Raw genomic sequence first — 18277 nt, 5'->3', positions numbered from 1 at the left:
AAGAGTAATCCTCCTGAGTCCAGGAGCATTCACTAGGCTCTCCCCTTCATATGGAAAGAGTGAATAGTACAGAACACCATTTGTTCCTACTGTCCCTGCAGTCAGATCAGTGAGAAGCAGCAGCCCAATACAGTCAAGCTCTGCCATTCAGATAGTCCCTGATATTAACCTCTCAGAGTTAGTGCATATGCAAACAACAAACAGAACATTGTGTGCAAATATTCACTGTAAACTAGAAGCTATCTCACAATTTGATATGGATATGATGTGGGGGAGGGCAGTATGACATCAGTCCTTTGTTTCAGGTCAAGGTTCACAGTTTCCTTTTGGACAACTAACAAGAGTTAGTTTTCTTGCCCTGAAAGGGAAGTCTAAGTACAACTGTCAGCTATTCACCATGTCTGGTATGAACATCTAAGTTAAACAGAGCACAGTTGATCTTCAAAATATTTAATCCTGCTCCTAGAGGCATCACAGCTGTGACTGTTATATCATGTCACATGTCAGTAGGTGGCAGAGAAGAGAGAGGCTATGTCTATGCTCAAGTGTGCTCTGACCTGTGAATATCTGATTGATTAGCAGCCTAACGTTCCCTGAAAATAGCAAGCCTGAGACAATCAACCACATGTCCCTCATTGTGCAGGCCCAGATGAGTTCTCAGGGCAGGAAGCTAGATGAAGGCTAGAAGAACTTTGTGTAGGACTGCAAGCACCAGGTGTCAGTGAGCCCGAGAGAGATGGCCCTTGCCACCTGGGTAGGCCTGGGTGAGGAACAAGCCTGAAACGACCACCAGACCGATGCCATGGAGCCCAGACAGAGAGCTAGCTTGAGATGACCCCCAGTCTGGCACTGCACAGACCTGGGGGTACAGACCATGTCTGAGATGACCCTAGCCAGATTCCATAATGCATGGCATTGTACTCCACAAAGTGGCGTTGTACTCCTGAGACAACTCTGGGTGCTCATAGACTCCAGGTACCAGTAAAAGGAGCAGGTAAGTGATGGAGAAATGGAAAAGAAAGAGAAACAGATAATGGGCATAATGAAGAGAGGCAGAACTGTAGACTTGAGGATAGTAAAGTATAGTTTGATAATGAGGAACAGCCAGTGATGCCATCTGATACCATGGTAGGGTCCTAGCCTGGGCTATCACCCAGAGCCATGTCTAGAGCCATGGCCCTGCAGCAGCAGGGATGTTACCATCAAAGGCCAGGCAATATGTTCCCTGAGAACATACTAATGGTTGAAGGCTATGCAGAACTGGCCCCACCCCTCACCTAGGCATTGTGGGAAAGCTGGCCCTTGGGATAGGAGGGCAGGAGAGCTAACCCTGCCCCTAGCCAGCTACAGTTCTTGAGAGAGTGTACTCTGCACATTGCAGAAGTTTCAGGCAAGCCTGCCCTGAGGGGATGAGTGCAGAAGGGTTGTTTCTGCCACTTGTCTCCCTTATGGTAGCATGGATGAGGAGAAATACCCTCTTCCCCTTTTGCCCCTTGCCACCTGCAGCAGGTGGGAGACCGGGCCCTGGTATCAGAGGAAAAGGAGAGCTGGCCCTGCTCCTCCTTATCTGCAGCACTCAGGAGAGAAGGCCCTGTACCTCAGCTGCCTAGCATAGTAGAGTTGGTTCTGGATGTGGGTATTGAGAGTAAGCCAGCCTGAGGGCATGAGCATAGAAGAGCTGGTTCTGCCTCTTGATTGCTCTTCAATCAAGATTGTGCAGATGAGGAAGAGATGCCCTCCTCTTCTCTCTTGGTCCTCACCACCTATGACAAGCATGAGAGCTGGCCCTGGAGTCATGAGGGTGGGAGAACTTGCCCTGTCCCTTACCAGCTGCCACACTTAGGAGAGCCAGCTCTGTACCTTGCCTGGACAGCAGGGTACCCTGAGAGTAGGAGAGTGGAAAAGCCAGAGGGCTGACCAGCTCAGATACTTTTCAGGCCCAGATACAGGGCTTTGAATTGGCCCAAGTACAACATCTACGCCATCAACAAACTGCTAAAGTACATGAAGGAGCCCATCCTACAGATCCAAAACTACAGGGTCTCCACTGCACGGGGCAACAACAGGACATAAAGAAGGAGTTCCAGTGAGGTTCCAGTATTGGTGGAATAGCAGAAGTCAGAGGCCTCCTACCAGACCACCGAGTCATTGCAATGAACATTTGCAAGCAAAAAATGTTTTTAAAAAGTAGACAAAAGGATATACCATGAGACACAGTGATTCCACAATGATTTTTTTCCTCTGTTGGGTTTAGGAGGTTGCAAGGATGTGTGTGGGGGGGAGGGTGGTGTTGGAGATGAATGGGATTGGGGTGCATGAAGTGAAAGTCACATAGAACCTATAAAAGTTGAAAAAATAATATATTCATTTTTTAAAGACATACACAAACCACTCCCAAGAAGATAGGAACCTATTCTGATTATTTAGGAATTCTCCCAAAGGAAATTGATAGTTCTACTAAGTTATTACATTTCTGGGTAAGATAGTAAGCTGTGAGTATGATTCGACCTACATTTTATGTTGCTACCATTTTATTTTAACTTGTGCAGTCTACGTAATGTTCATTGGGAAAGATGGAAATCGTTTAACAATTACCTTCCTCTATTCCTCTCTCTAAAACTGTATGCTTCTCAAAATAGCAGGTTGTTTGTAATTAGTTGCTTTCCTGTAATATCTGTTCTTTTCTGGGCCTCAGCTATGTAAGAGATGCCCTGAAGGCTCTGCTGAATTGTTCTGGACTAGAGAAAGTGAATGAAGCTCTGGAGAGAAAGAATTTCTGGGCCCATTTTTCTCAAGTCAGAGATTACCAGTATGGGATCTGCTTCATTGTGAAGTAAGAACAGGGGACTCTGGGTAGAGCTCTTGCTCTCAGTCTCACTATCCCCATCTTCTTTGCGGTGTCTTATATGGGAACAAATTTTCTACAACTTTCCTAATAGTCTACAATGCAACTTCATTTCTAATTTTTTTTGATGATTTGAAGATTTTTACTGAGATAGATTCCCCTTTGTCTTCCTCTTGTTCAGTGATACAGAAACACCCAGCGTCACTCTGCTCGATGACACACCTAAACCCACCCCCAAATAGAATAGTGTTTTCTTTCATATACAAAGATGTTAGTTGTTCCCTGTTCAGTAGATATTCAAAAGTGCCAGATGCCCTCTAGCTTTAGAGAGGTCTAGCAAAGATATGTACTCAATTAGCCAAACATATTCTGAGAAATGTAATGGAAGCAATTTTTAAAAATATTTTTCCTGCACTAGAAATATTTTGAGATTGATTCTCTAGTTTGTTTTTATTTAATCTTTCTGATTATAGAGATCAAATTTTCTGAACAACAAAATCCAGAATACAGGGTCTTGGTGATACATAGGATAATTTATAATTGTGACCAATTCAGAGAATACTTTTTATGTGGCCTATGGGCTTTAGATGCATCTAAAAATGAGTATCACATTGGCATATGAACTTTGAGAACATATCTTTTTAAATGAATACTATACTTATTTAGATCTTTCTAAATTAGCAAAAACCCAAAAGATAAAAGAAGTCATGTCATATGAGTCAGATCATCTTCAAGTATATAGCATTAATTAATGAAAATAACAAGTAAATCTTAGAAAATTTACTTTGCTTTTCACCAATTTCAACTATATGGATGTCTGAAGAAAGAAGGGATGCTAAGAAAAGTCCTATAGTTACATGAGCACCTAAAACATGACACTGTGGGAAATGAATTTCTATTCTAAAAAAATAGAGTCTAAAAAACCGAGACATTTATGACTTCAAAAACAGGCATTTTCATAGGTGGGAAACACAAGAAAAATATAGACAGAGTCCACTAAAACATGATCCAATACAGTTTTTTTCATTGTGCATAAAATGAGATAAAATGAGGCCCATCACCTTCCTGGCAGTCTGGCAGCCATTGACAGCTAAATAAATAGTACCCTCCCACATTGTAGCAAAAGTGAGATTAAGTATTCATTTAATCATCACCCTGTTCTTAGCACTACTCAAAATGTAGTCCACAGACCGGCAAGAACATTACTTGGAAGGCAAAGCTTTGTATTTGTGAGTTCTGTGGTTTGAATGAACATTTACAGCTTTAGCAAAAGGACATGAAGTTTGAAACAGAAAGTTATCATATACTCCCCAAATATCCAATCTCTACCCATTAGATTCAGGACAGTTTATGAAGACAAGTCTAAGCTTGGCTACTGTTTCTGGAAAATGGTTTAGTAAACCAGAGCTTATGCACCCTTCTATGGAGTAACCCCAAATCATCCCAAAAGGAAGAGTGTGATCCAAAGCCTATACCTTGAATTGCCGTTTAGATATGTATTTCTTCACTCTTTGGTCAAGAACTGATGGAAGCTTATGCAAAAATAGGACTTTTCTTAATGTGGAAAAATTAGGAGAGAAAAGAAAAGAGATGATGATAAGGAAAGAAATATTGTAGAGACCCAGGCTTGCATAATTCCTCGAAGTTAATATAAAGGTTTTTCTGATGCTACAGCTGCTGTGATGATGCAAGCATCATCAATACAAGGGAATATTTTAGAATAACTTTCCCTCTGTCTGGGTAGTCAATTGTAGGCAGGTAATGACTGACTCCTTACTTGGTGATGTGGAATACTTTTCTGCTTGGCTAAATTGGTGCCTTGTACTTCTTTACAGAACTCTCAGTGAATATAACTTTCCACAGTTTCCAGAGACCCTACATTATGTCTACAAGGTTGCAGTAGAAGGTCCTAGAAGGTCAGAAGACAGTATTGTCACCATAATATTCTTTGCTGAAGTGAGTTTTAATAGTAGATTGTAACCAACTGATTTCTCCTTCTCGTTCCTAGAATAAACTTAAAACTTCAGCATCCAATTTCCCTCTCAAATACTTTTCTTATAAAAATTTAAGAAAGTAAAAGATATACCAAGTCAAATGGGGAGGCAGAGAGGAGTCCTGACTCTACTTGTTAATTTATTGACTGTATGTTTTGGTCTGTTTTTTTTTTTTTTTAAGCTTCTGAACAACTTCTTCAAGGAATCATTACCAGAAGAATTTTTGGTCCTCTTTAGAAACTGGATTAATGATTCCAATCCTTCAGTTGGCAAAATGAGCCTTCAGAAAATTGCCAGCATGGCGCCAGTTTTCAGTGAAGTATGTGTGTGAGAAGTATCACATTTGTGTGTCATGATTGGATGTCTTGATACTGCTCAGCATCTTGTAATAAAACCTTGGTGCCTTTCACTTTCTGTACAGCTAAAACTATCAAAATCTGAAACTCAATACAATAGAGAGAGCATGAATCAACTCAGTGGTTTTATCACTTTATTCATAATTTCTCCACAAAACCATGTCATGCTCAAAATTTAGTCATCATCATTGCTCAGATTAAGTACTCTTCTTACAGTTTAAATCATCAACACCTGTCCACTCCCTCTCCATATCTCTGTACTCCTTGACTTCTTTCTTGGGGTACCCTCCTTGACTTCTTTCTTGGGGTAAACTCTTCTTACAGTTTAAATCATCAACACCTGTTCACTCCCTCTCCATATCTCTGTACTCCTTGACTTCTTTCTTGGGGTACCCCCTGGGTCTCTTGTTACAACACATTCCTCATCACTCACAAGTGTTTGCATTTTTGGCCCTTTTTGGTGATCAACCTCAAGTCAGACTTCACTGAAGATTCTAACCTCTAGCAGACTCCTCCTCCTCCTGAAAGCCACCCCCCATATAGGAGCACTTATGTAACAATTTATGTTGATGCTCAAAGTATGATCCTCAGGCCACCAGCATAAAAGTCACCTGAAAATTTGTTATAAATGCAAATTGTTATACCTATTTCAAGCCTGCAGAACCAGAAATTCTGAGTTGGGGTCCACTGGTCTATCTTGTTAGGTCCTTATGTAACAATGAGAGTCACTAAGTCAGTCCTCATGAGCTCATGTGAGTATTTCCAAGTTGGGTGAATTTAATCAGGCTCCAATATCTTAAAACTCCAAATTTCAAAGTATTTTGAACAGTCCAGAAACAGTTTATGCACCACTCTGATCTGCCTCTCAGACTGTTTCCCTTTAAACAGTTCACACTCATGTTACTCATGTTTACAGGCGACAGTACCAGATTTGTTAGTAAATATTTAGTCTCAACTCTCTAAAACACAAGATCAAAATTTTCTGGTATAAATGTTATTATCATGGCAAATTTCAAGATATCAAATGTATATTATTAAAAACAATTGTGCCAAACTGTACAGTGTAACTTTATTTAATATTTTAACTATTCATACACAGAACATAAATAGCCTTAAGAATGCAGAAAATAAAACGTATATCAGCAAAAGATTTTAGAATTTATCACTGTTAATACTACTTTTGATTTTACTTAACTATAAATTTATGTAAATAACTTTTAACAATGACTTTTTGAAACATTTAGTTTACAAAACTTTTAAGAGGTTTAAAGAAGACTTGTAAGTTGACATGCTAAACTCAGAAATGTGCATACCAATTATCAGTCCAAGTCTCTTAATTTCAATGTTCTACCCCCTTTTATTCACAGATAGAAAGTGTCTGCAACCTCTTACTCCCAGTTCTAGATGCTTTCCTTTCAAAAGAGCACACTGTCATCATTCAGGCCATGCTTACCCTTCGAAATATTTTGGGCAAACTGGACAAGGCAATTTATTCCACATTGTGCATCAGGATTGCTGCCAGCTACTCTCCTCTGATGGATCATGTAAGTGACAGATGTGATTACATGTGTAAAACCATTAGTTTTTGAGGTTCAGTTAAGCCCCAGATGGCAGGATGATCTTGTATCCTAGGATGATCCAGTACAAGACAGATCTCTGTCCCTGGATAAATTTCAGCTTAGTAGATACATTGATTAACACTGAACCTGGGCTGGGTGTAAATCCCTCTTCTACGACTAATATCATGGTGACATAGAGATTTCTTCAAAGTCTTGGCAAATCACTTTTCTTTTCTGTAAAACAGACACAGAAGTATGTTTATTATAATGTTAAGAGCTTATCTGCTCACCACTCCAAGTCTTAGAGAATATTACATAGGAGAGGGTTTTAGTTAGGGTTTTACTGCTGTGAAGAGACACAATAACTAAGGCAACTCCTATAAGGACAACATTTAATTGGGGCTGGATTACAGGTTCAGTGGTTCAATCAGTTATCATCAAGGCAGGAGAAGGGCAGAGTCCAGGCAGGCACAGTGCAGGAGGAGTTGAGAGTTCTACCTCTGCATCTGAAAGCTGCTAGGAGAAGACTGGCTACCATGTGGTTAGGAGGAGAGTCGTAAAGCCCATTCCCACAGTGACACACATACTCCAATAAGACTTTCAGGTGTTCTGTTAAGTTGCTATGAATTTTTCTCTTAGCACTGCTTTCATTGTGTCTCAAAAGTTTGAGTATGCCATGTCTTCACTTTAATTGAATTCTGGAAAGTTTTTAATTTCTTTATTTCTTCCTTGTGACCAAGTTATCATTGAATAGAGAGTTTTTCAGTTTCCATGGATATGTGTGCTTTCTATTGTTTTTGTTGTTATTGAAGTCTAGCCTTAGTCCATGGTAATCTGAAAGAATATATGGGATTATTTCAATCTTCTTTTATCTGTTGAGGCTTGTTTTATGATTGATTATAATGATGATTATAATGTTAAGATTATATGAATATTATACTGATTTTGAAGAAGGTACCATGAGGTGCTGAGAAGAAGGTGTTTGTAGATATCTGTTAAATGCATTTTGTTCATAACTTCTATTAGTTTCACTGTGTCTCTATTTAGTTTCTGTTTCAATGATCTGTCCATTGGTGAGACTGGGGTGTTGAAGTCTCCCACTATTACTGGGGTTCAATGTGTGTTTTGAGCTTTAAAGATTCTTTTATGAATGTGGGTACCTTTGAATTTGGGGTATAGATGTTCAGAATTGAGACTTTATCTTGCTGGATTTTTCCTTTGATGAATATGAAGTGTCCTTCCCTGCCTCATTTGATAACTTTTGGTTGAAAGTCTATTTTATTGGATATTATAATGGCAACTCCAGCTTGTTTCTTGGAGTCATTTTCTTGGAAAACTTTTGCCAGCCTTTTACTCGGAGGTAGTGTCTGTCTTTGTCACTGAGGTGTGTTCCTTGTATGCACCAAAATGCTAGATCCTGCTTGAGTATCCAGTTTGTTAGCTTATGTCTTTTTATTGGGAAATGCATCTATTGATGTTGAAAAATATTAAAGACAAATGATTGTTAGTTCCTGTTATGTTTGTTGTTGGAGGTGATATTATGTATGTGTGAATCACTCCTTTTGGGTTTGTTGTGAAATGATAATTTTCTTGTTTTTTTTTTTTTTTTCCTTTGGTGTAGAAACTCTCCTTGTGCTGGAGTTTTCCTTCTAGAATCCTCTGTTGGATTAATAGAAAAATGTTTAAATTTGGTTTTGTCATGGAATATTTTGGTTTCTCCATCTATGATGATTGAGAATCTTGCTGGGTATAGTAGCCTGGGCTGGCATTTGTGTTCTCTTAGGGTCTGTGTGACATCTGTCCAGGATCTTTTGGCTTTTAGAGTCTCTGTTGGTATAATTCTGTAAGTCTGCCTTTATATGTTACTTGGCCTTTTTCTCTTACAGATTTTAATATGTTTTCTTTGTTCTGTGCATTTAGTGTTTTAATTATTATATGAGGGGAGGATTTTCTTTTTTGGTCCAATCTATTTGATGTTCTGTGGGCTTCTTGTACATTTATGGCCATCTCTTTCTTTAGATTGGGGATTTCTTTCATAAATAGATTTCTTTTATAATTTTGTTGAAGATGTTTTCTGGTCCTTTGAGCTATGAATCTTTGCTCTCTTCTATTCCTATTTTTCTTAGATTTTCCCTTTTTATTGTGTCTTGGAATTCCTGGATTTTGGGGTTAGGAGCTTTTTATGCTTTGTATTTTCTTTGACCATTGTGTCAATACTTTCTATGGTATCTTCTATGCCTGAGATTCTCTCTTCTATCTCTATTATTCTATTGGTTACACTTGCATCTGTAGCACCTGATCTCTTTCCTAGGTTTTCCATTTCCAGGATTGCCTCATTTGTGATTTCTTTATTGTTTCTACTTCCATTTTTTAGGTCTTGGACCACTTTGTTCAATTTCTTTACATGTTTGGCTGTGTTTTTCTCTATTTTAAGGGTTTGTTTCCTATTTAAGGGCTTCTACCCATTTTCCTGTATTTCTTTCAGGGAGTTATTTATATTTTCCTTAAAGGTCTCTATTATCTATATGAGATGGGATTTTAGGTCAGCACCATGCTTTTCAGGTGTGTTGGGTTATCCAGGGCTTGCTATGGTGGGAAAAGTAAGTTCTGATGGTGCCAACGTGTATTGAATTCTGTTGCTTATGTTCTTACACTTGCCTTTTGCCATCTGGTTATCTCTGGTGTTAACTGACCTGGGTGTCTCTGTCTGTAGCATACCTCTTGTGTCCCTGGCTACAGCAGATCTCCTGGAAGACCTGCAGACTCTGGGGTGTTGAGAGGGGACAGATAGGCAGATCTACCCTGGAGGATGTGCAGACCAGAGGGAGATGGGGTTTATGTGAAGAGGAGGGGTCCCATATCTGCTGGTTTCCTTTGGAATCCCAGCTGCTGTGGTTATTGTGGTCTTACCTGTTGCACTGGCTGCTACAGTTCTCCTGGGAGACCTGCAGACTGTGAGGTGTTGAGAGAAGCAAATACACCAATCTGCCCCAGTGGATATGCAGATCAGAAGAGCATGCCTATGTATTTGGTAGAGGGTTAGTGTCTAGAATATATAATAAAGAACTCAAAAAATTAAGAAAATAAACAAAAAAATTAATTGAGGTATGGGACTAAATAGAATTCTCAAAAAATGAAATACAAATACTTGAGAAACATTTTTTTTAAAAAAAAAAATTCAACATCCTAGCCATTCAGAAAATGCAAACAAAAACAGCTAAGACTTTAAACAAAATCTCACCAGAAAGTTGTGCATCTTGAGACTTCTCATTTTATCCATGTCCATGTAGAAACCTGAAGCAAAAAGAGTTTAATATTCACAGAAAGTTTAATATCAGTCATATGGCTGATAAAGTAGTTTGTATATTTTAAAAATATATTAAAGATAAGACCATGAATGCTTCCTTAACATGAGTTGATGTAATTTTAAAATTAATTTAAAATTAGCTTTGCTATCTGTGTTGCAATGGTACAACCCCACCCTATTTCCCAACTTGGCACAAATGCTCTTTGGAAACTAAGTTGTGTGCCAGGGTGCAAAATTCCCATTGAGATGGAGGACCTTAGCACTGAGGACAGCATGCCCACATGATGCTGAGCGCTCTTATAGAATGAACCCCACCTTACACATATTATCTTCATTTATACTTTCTAAGTGTTGTTAACTACTATCTTCTTAAATTTAAGAAACTCACTTTGTTATCTTTTTTGTCTTATTGGCTTTCTATTTATGAATAGAATACTCAAACTGAATTATGTCTTTTTATTTAAAATATTTTCATACAATACATTTTGGTCATATTTTACTTTCACCCAACTTCTCCTAGATCTTCCCCAAGCTCCTACTTACTCAGCTTCTTATTCTATCTACCATCTAGCTATCAGCTATCTGGCTAGCTATTTTTCTCTCTCTCTCTCAAAATTAAAACAAAGTAATAGAAAGCTAATAAGACAGAAAAAAAAAAACCAAAATGAAACAAAAAGACCAGAAAATATGGAATTTGTTTTATAATTCCTTTTTTAAGTTCAACTTCAATATTTCATTAAGGTGACACTTTAAGTTATAGTAAACAAATAAAACTTTGCATATTAACAGTGCACATTGTGGTGATATTAAACCAAGATAAATAGATTTTAAAAAGTAGCACTAATATGCTCCACTGAGGACTTTCTTGTGTTCATGTTGCAGGTTAATGGTGACATTCAGTGCATGGCCATTCGGCACTTTGGTGAGTTACTTATGGATATGAATCACTACAACTGGATGCTGCAGCATATAGTCCTAGGAAGCCTTGTGCCCCTAATCCTGTTTTTGGAGTCTACGGAACCAAGAATTGTGAATGTAAAAACCTTAATATTATTTCTCTCAACTAAGAGTACCACAGTGTTTTATGTAATCAAATGCAAATCAAATTTTATGCAAATCAAGCCTCACTCATCTCTTCTGTCTCTCAGGCTTGTAGATATACATTGACTATCTGCATTACACAACTGAAGTGGTCAACAGCATATCTGCTCAAAGAGGAATCTTACAATTTTGAGTCAGTGGTTCTCGATGTCTGCAACAACCTTGTAAGTGGCACTCTGCTTTAACTGTCATCAGGGGTGTTAGTACAACTTTAAAGTTACACAAATGATGGGAGATACAGACATGAAAAGGAGGATCTTGTAGAAAGGATGTGAATAAAAGATAATAATGCTTATAATTACAGTAAGCGCTTTATATCAGTGGTTCTCAGCCTTCCTTTTTATTGGATATTTTATTTATTTACATTTCAAATGTTATCCCCTTTCCCAATTTTCCCTCCAGAAACCCCTATCCCATCCTCCCTCCCCCATCCCACTCATCCACTCTCACCTTCCTGCCATGGCATTCCCCTAAACTGGGGCATCAAGCTTTCATAGGCTCAAGAGCCTACTTCAACCCTTTTATACAATTCCTCATGTTATGGTGACTGCAACCATAATATTATTTTCGTTGCTATTTCATAACTGTAATTTTGCTACTGTTATGAATCATAATGTAAGTATCTGTATTTTGCAATGATCCCTTTGGGGTCTCAAGTCACAGGGTAGAAACTGCTGTTTGGGATTAAAGAAAAAAATTTCACACCCTCAGCATGGATCATTCATTTTATTTTCTTCTTCCTATTTTGAGCTGAGAATGTATATAAACTGGAACAGAACATTTCACATCACCAAAAGGAAAACTGGAATTATTTTGTTATGACTTCGTGAGCTGGTCTTTTGAAACACAGTATGAACAAGGGTAAAAATGTGAGGATGAGAGGATGATAACACAGGTTAGAAACACAAACATGGATTAGAAACATAGCACTGGTTTCAGAATATCACAAAGAGACTAAACTTAGCAACCAGAACAGTACATTCATACAAAAAAAATCTTCCAGTTATAAATTGGTCTTACTTTCATACTAGCAATTAAGTAATTAAGGTCCCTTGCCTTGACACTTCTCTAGAGGAACCAAATATGTTTTATTAAATTAAGAGTTTATTTTCTTTTTTTATTCTCAGCTTTCTTCTTATGAAAGTGTCATTACAGACCTAATATCTGATACCTTGGGGTTCTTGGGGAGCTCTCGAACCTTTCTGAAGAAAGGAGCCATTATATTAGTAGGTAAATGATTTTAAATATGTTTTAATTTGTCTTTGAATATACAAAATAGTGTTCAAGTCAGAAGTATTTATTAAAACATTAACAGATCTTTATGATTGACAATACCTGTCAGGATAAATAGGATGAACAGATTAATATGTGTGATTAACTTAGAGTTCTATTTTACAACTCAAATTAAGTATTACTAATAATTACATATATTACTAATAATTACATAAAATGTGTTCAATAAGATGGATAATAAAATTTTATAATGTAGTATTATTCCCCTCTACTGCCTAAAATCACTACCTAAAAAAACAAGAACAACTTAAAACTTCATATAAACATCATGTTCAATACAACATGAATACCTGTAAGTACAAGCTATAACAAATAAGGAACAGCTATCATATCTAGTGAAGTTTAAAAATTAAATGTATATGGGCAAGCCCAGAAAAACACTAAGAGAAGAGACTACAACTGAAGCTTTTGACCTTGGACAAATCTGACCAACAGTAGTTGTGGTTTTGCTCATGACTCTCTCACTAAGAAGATAAAATTAACAATACTGTAGTTCAGGATTCCAACTTTGGTGATAGCTGAACCATGATGAACATTGGGGATTCTGATCCCTAATCTCTAATCTGCACTGTTCCCACAGAAGAAAGAGAAAAGGGGGAAGAGGATCAAGGAGGGAGAGACAAAGAAGAAAAAAGAGGAGGAGAAAGAGAGACAGAGACAGACACCAGAACAGACAGACAGAGCCAGATTATATAACTTTGCTTCAAACCAATGCAATCTCCTGAATAACCTGGAACCTTCCATCTCTGTGTGTTACAACCAGGGAACCCCCAGTAAATAGCTTCTTCATAAAAGGGCAGAATTATTTTTCTGTAGAGGCAATTCAAGGGGGGAAAAGAGAAAAAAATAGAAGATACACTTACCAAATGGATGAGACTCACAGTAAATAATTCTGAAAATCTAAAGCCTTAAATAAATATTGAATGTATCTATAAATATACAGGGTACATCTGATGAAAAAAAGGCAAAGCCTATAGAAGTAAGACTTTGTAGCAGGGGACAAGTATGAGGAAAGACACATAAGCATCACACAGAAGGAAAACAACTATAACCAGCAAATGAGGGAATCTACAGTTAGTAGGACTAATACAGTCATCAACAAAAACAAAAGTCATACAGGAGAGGTTAGCCAATCATCAACAAGAACAAAGGTCATACAGGAGGGATCAGTGTCTAGACTACTGTGATACTTTAGAATATACATTGATTGTGTGTCTATCAAAAGAAAGGACTGCCAACTCTGTAAAATCAAAACATTTTGCAATGAAAAAACTCAATAGAAAAGGGTGAGGATTATACATTGATGATTATACAAAGTTTATACATTGATCCCATAGTTAATATAAAGAACTTATGTGCAGGAACAGTGAAGCTTCTAACCCAAAGCATTCCAAGAATCAAGCAGCCATGGCAGATGTCAGCTTAGCTACAGTAATTACAGTTTGCATGCAATGAACAGACAGAAAATATTGAACAAAATAATATTCAGAAATATCCTCCAAATTATATAATATTTTGAAGGGTAAGCTACAAATTTTAACTGATGAAAATATGGAGTTTATGGAATATTCTTTAAATATATGATAAGTCATATGGAATATATTTTTTTGCTCTGCTCTGGCATTAAGCAAATTCCTGGTAGTCAAATACTCAAAAAGTCAGCACTAATACTGAAGCCATAATTACAAAAGACATGACTAACATGGAAAATATACTTGATAATCACAGGGTAAATGAGCTTTCTATGTAAAATACATAATATAAGCCATTAAAAAAAGGACTGCCAACTCTGTAAAAACAAAACATTTTACAATGAAAAAACTCTATAGAAGAGGGTAAAGATTCCCAGTTCCAAGGGTCAGAAAACATTTTCAACTAAATCATAGAAGAAAACTTCCCTAACCTAAAGAAAGAGATGGCCATAAATATACAGGAAGCCTACAGAACACTAAATAGATTGGACAAGAAAACAAAATCCTCCTGCCATATAATAATCAAAACAATAAATGTACAGAACAAAAAAATATTAAAAGCTATAAGGGGAAAAGGCCAAATAACATAAATGCAGACCTATCAGAATTATACCACATTTCTCAAGAGAGCTGTTAAAAGCCAGAAGATCCTAGACAAATGTCATGCAGACACTAGGAGACCACAGACACCAGCCTAGGCTACTATGCCCAGCAAAACTCTCAATCACCGTAGATGAAAAAAACCAAGATATTCCATGACAAAACTAAATATAAATAATATCTTCCTACAAATCCAGCCCTACAGAAGATACTAGAGGAAAACTCAAATATAAGGAGGGTAACCACACACAAGAAAATACAAGAAATTAATCATCTCACCACAAACTCAAAAGAAGAGAATCATACACACACACATACACACACACTACCACCTCCAACAATAGAAAATAATAGGAACTAACAATCATTGGTACTTAATATCTCTCAACATCAAGAACTCAATTCCCCAGTAAAAAGACACAGGATAACAGAGTGGATATGCAAACAGGATCCATCATTTTGCTGCATACAAGGAACACACCTCAGTGATAAAGACAGACACTACCTCAGAGTAAAGGACTAGAAAAATGTTTTCCAAGAAAATGGTCCCAAGAAACAAGTGGGAGTTACCATTCTAATATCCAATAAAATAGACTTTCAAGCAAAAGTAATCAAAAGAAATGAGGAAGGACACTTCATACTTATCAAACGAAAAAAAAAAATGCCAAGATGAAGTCTCAATTCTAAAATCCAAATTAAAAAACAGAAAACAATCTGGTAAAAAAAAAAAAAAAAGTAACATGTAAATAACATTGGTCCCCAATGGAAGAGTTAGAGAAAGGACTGAAGAGGTTAGCAACTCCTTAGGAAGAACAATAATATTAACCAACTAGACCCCCCCAGAGCTCCCAGCGACTAAATCGCCAACCAAGGAGTACACATGGAGGGACCCATAGCTCCAGCTGCATATGTAGCAGAGGATGGCCTTGTTTGGGCATCAGTGGGAGGAGAGGCCCTTGGTCCTATGAAGGTTTGATGCCCCAGTGTAAAGGAATTCAAGGGCAGGGAGGTGGGAATGGGTGGGTGGGTGAATACCCTCATGGAAGCAAGGGAGGGAGGATGGGATAGGGAATTTCCAGGGGGTGGGGAACCGGGAAAGAGGATAACATTTGAAATTTAAATAAAGAAAATATCTAATTTAAATAAATAGGCAGACAGAGAGATAAATTGGTAATTAAATGTAACATTTTTACAACTTCATTTAGAAAAGGAACATAGGACTGTACTTTATTTACACTTGCTTGGAGGATCCCCTTCACACTTGTGTGCTCTTACTACTTTCCATCCTCTGAGGACATTATAAATGAAACACACTTATCCAAAACATAAGGGCTAACACCCACAGATAGGAGAAAACATGCAATGTTTGTCTTTCTGCAAGGGCTAACACCCACAGATAGGAGAAAACATGCAATGTTTGTCTTTCTGCGTCTGAGTTACCTCACTCAGAATGGTCGCCTCTTGCTCTATCCACTTACTTGCAAATTTCACCATTTTATTTTTCTTAGCATCAGAACAAAATCCCATTGCATAAATGTACCACATGTTTGTTGTCTTTCACAAGTTGATGGGCGTTTAGGAAGTTGAAGGCCCAATTGTTTTACTGTGCTGTGCTACATAGTTCTGACCCCCGTCATAAGAAAATGGAAACGGATTTACATCACAGTGATGCTGTGCATTACTTTACCTAAGAGGGATGATCTGGTAACATCCATCAAACTGCAGAGTAAATGTTTTCATTATTGTTGCTGTTCCCATGGTTCTGGAGATCGTGAGATACACTTGTCTACTGAGCTACACATCTAGCGCAGGTTTGTTTGTTTTTTTTATTTGATGGTTTTATGCATGTGCATAATGAGGTTTGTCCTCCTCTTCCTCTGTTACTCTGTCCTATCTCTCTATCTCTCCCTGGCAGCCTTTCCCCAATAAGCTCCTCTCCTACATTCAGACCTTTTATGTGAGAGAGAGTTTAAGCAGTGCCATTTGCATGAGCATGGGGTGGGGGGAAGTTGTTTGCTGGAACATGGACACTTCTATGCTGTTATATTACTGACAGATGGAGGCCTTTGGGAAGATTTCTGTGTGCTTGTTAAACAAAAACAGAAACAAAACAAAACCAAAAAGAAACAAAAAACAAACAAACAAAAAAAATCTTCAAAAAGCCAAGACAAGTCTTGTGAGCTCTGTTTCTTAAAAAATAAAATAAAATAAAAAATTGTTGTTGGTTTATGCTTTTGTGTCCATGTTAGATGTGAGTTTAGATAGGAGTCAGTTTACTTCAGATTATTCATTACAACTGGCTATTGTTATTTGTTTAGATGCCTCTATGGAAAAACACATTTTTCCCATTTGTGGTGTGCCCTTGTGATTGTACACTTTACTCATCTGACTAAATTTTTTTCCTTTATTACTCCTGAGTTTATTTTGATTTACTATGGAACAGAAGTAGAAAGCTATGGTTACATGAATTTAAATCAAGACGACATGTTGATGGAAGATTCGCAAATTTTAAGGCTGGGAAACAATCCCCTATACTATGGGTTCCTGGGTCATACAAAATAAATTTTTCCCCCATATGTTTTTTTTTTTTTATTAGATCTTTCATTTACACTTCAGATACCATCCTGTTTCCCCATTCCCCCCCCCTTAGAAAACCCCTATCCCATGCCCCCTTTTCATTTTGCATTTATACATTTTTTTAAGAAATGTTAATCATAGGCTTTATAAGTTTGGTATTGTTCAATCAGAGGTGTAACCCACTACCCAACCTAGATATATCAACTATCTTTGACTGGTGGAGATACATGAACATCTGCTTCCCTGTCTCCCCCCTCTATCTCTCTTTCATCACCTAGCTTCTCCTCTCCTTCTTCTTCTCCTCTTCTTACTCCTTTTCTTCCTCTCAGTACTCCTCCCACCTTAGCTCCTCCTACACATCACCCTTCCTGTTAAAAGGAAACTTTTCTCTCAAAATACAATTAGAGCATAATTATGCCTATTTGTACCAGTGAGGTACAAGATAGTCCTAATACCCAGTCCATCCTTTTGTTGACTAACTAGCACCTCTGTCATCTATCCTAACTAAAACACTTAGTTCTGAACCTGGCTTTTTCCTTGGCTTTAGGATGAATGTCAGCTGATGACCATACACTCAGATCTTTTCTCTCAAAGTAAATAGCTATAAGTTTTCAACCCCATCAGAAATCCAGAATGACTGAGTTGACTATAATTGTGGGAAGCACAAAGCATAGCTTCTAAAACTTAGCCAATTTATAGAGACCTCTGAACACCTGGACACTCGCTCTACTTCAAAACGTTGGAGCATCTGTTCTTCTGCCTTCTGGCCCAGGATCATCTGACAGACCTTAGTGCTGCAGAATTATTAAGGGCTGATTACTCTGTCTAGGCAGATATAATCAGTCGACTATTCTGCAAGTGTGTCCTTTTCTGGACAGTAATTTGTCTGTAGAAGGAAAGTGGCAATTCTTGCCTAGTGGCTGTCTCACCACAACTGGAGTAACTCCAAGGATGCTCAATTTCTTCTTAGAATTTAACATAGGAAGCTGTCCGGAGCAGACAGGTCTCTAATGAAAATGAACATTAATACTGAAATGTTTGTCATGTCAATTCTAAGGATTTCTGATGTTTTGAAAACCAGCTATCCATGTAAGGTAATCTGGACTGTTGCCTGTTAACTCCACTCAGCTATTTCTAAATAAAACATAGAGAACACCCTTATAATAAACTCCA

The 18277-nt window shown here is 37.6% G+C and overlaps 1 protein-coding gene, 1 long non-coding RNA gene and 1 other non-coding gene across 4 annotated transcripts in view; 2 read left to right on the top strand and 1 right to left on the bottom strand.

The window, feature by feature from the left end:
* The window catches only part of Mroh9 (maestro heat like repeat family member 9), a 62511-nt gene that overhangs the window by 39193 nt on the left and 5041 nt on the right, over positions 1-18277 (top strand). Inside the window, exons 14-20 of one of the 2 annotated variants that reach the window (XM_034513567.2) lie at positions 2696-2833; positions 4681-4801; positions 5021-5158; positions 6563-6739; positions 10944-11096; positions 11210-11326; positions 12290-12392. In XM_034513567.2, coding sequence (XP_034369458.1) covers positions 2696-2833; positions 4681-4801; positions 5021-5158; positions 6563-6739; positions 10944-11096; positions 11210-11326; positions 12290-12392 — 947 coding nt within the window. The remainder of the gene's footprint in view (positions 1-2695; positions 2834-4680; positions 4802-5020; positions 5159-6562; positions 6740-10943; positions 11097-11209; positions 11327-12289; positions 12393-18277) is intronic. The other variant, XM_034513568.2, reaches the window with a different exon arrangement.
* LOC117716653 (small nucleolar RNA SNORA17) lies at positions 456-591 on the top strand. Its single transcript, XR_004607768.1, has one exon. It is a non-coding gene; the product is annotated as a small nucleolar RNA SNORA17 (small nucleolar RNA).
* LOC143443711 (uncharacterized) lies at positions 6246-10951 on the bottom strand. The gene is made up of 3 exons (XR_013112917.1): positions 9996-10951; positions 9665-9774; positions 6246-6988 (listed from the first exon to the last, which is right to left on the bottom strand). It is a non-coding gene; the product is annotated as an uncharacterized LOC143443711 (long non-coding RNA).

This window comes from Arvicanthis niloticus, chromosome 10 (genome assembly GCF_011762505.2).
Source record: "Arvicanthis niloticus isolate mArvNil1 chromosome 10, mArvNil1.pat.X, whole genome shotgun sequence".
Taxonomy (NCBI): domain Eukaryota; kingdom Metazoa; phylum Chordata; class Mammalia; order Rodentia; family Muridae; genus Arvicanthis; species Arvicanthis niloticus.
Note: the sequence above shows the minus strand (reverse complement) of the source record. Positions and strands in the feature narration are given on the sequence as shown.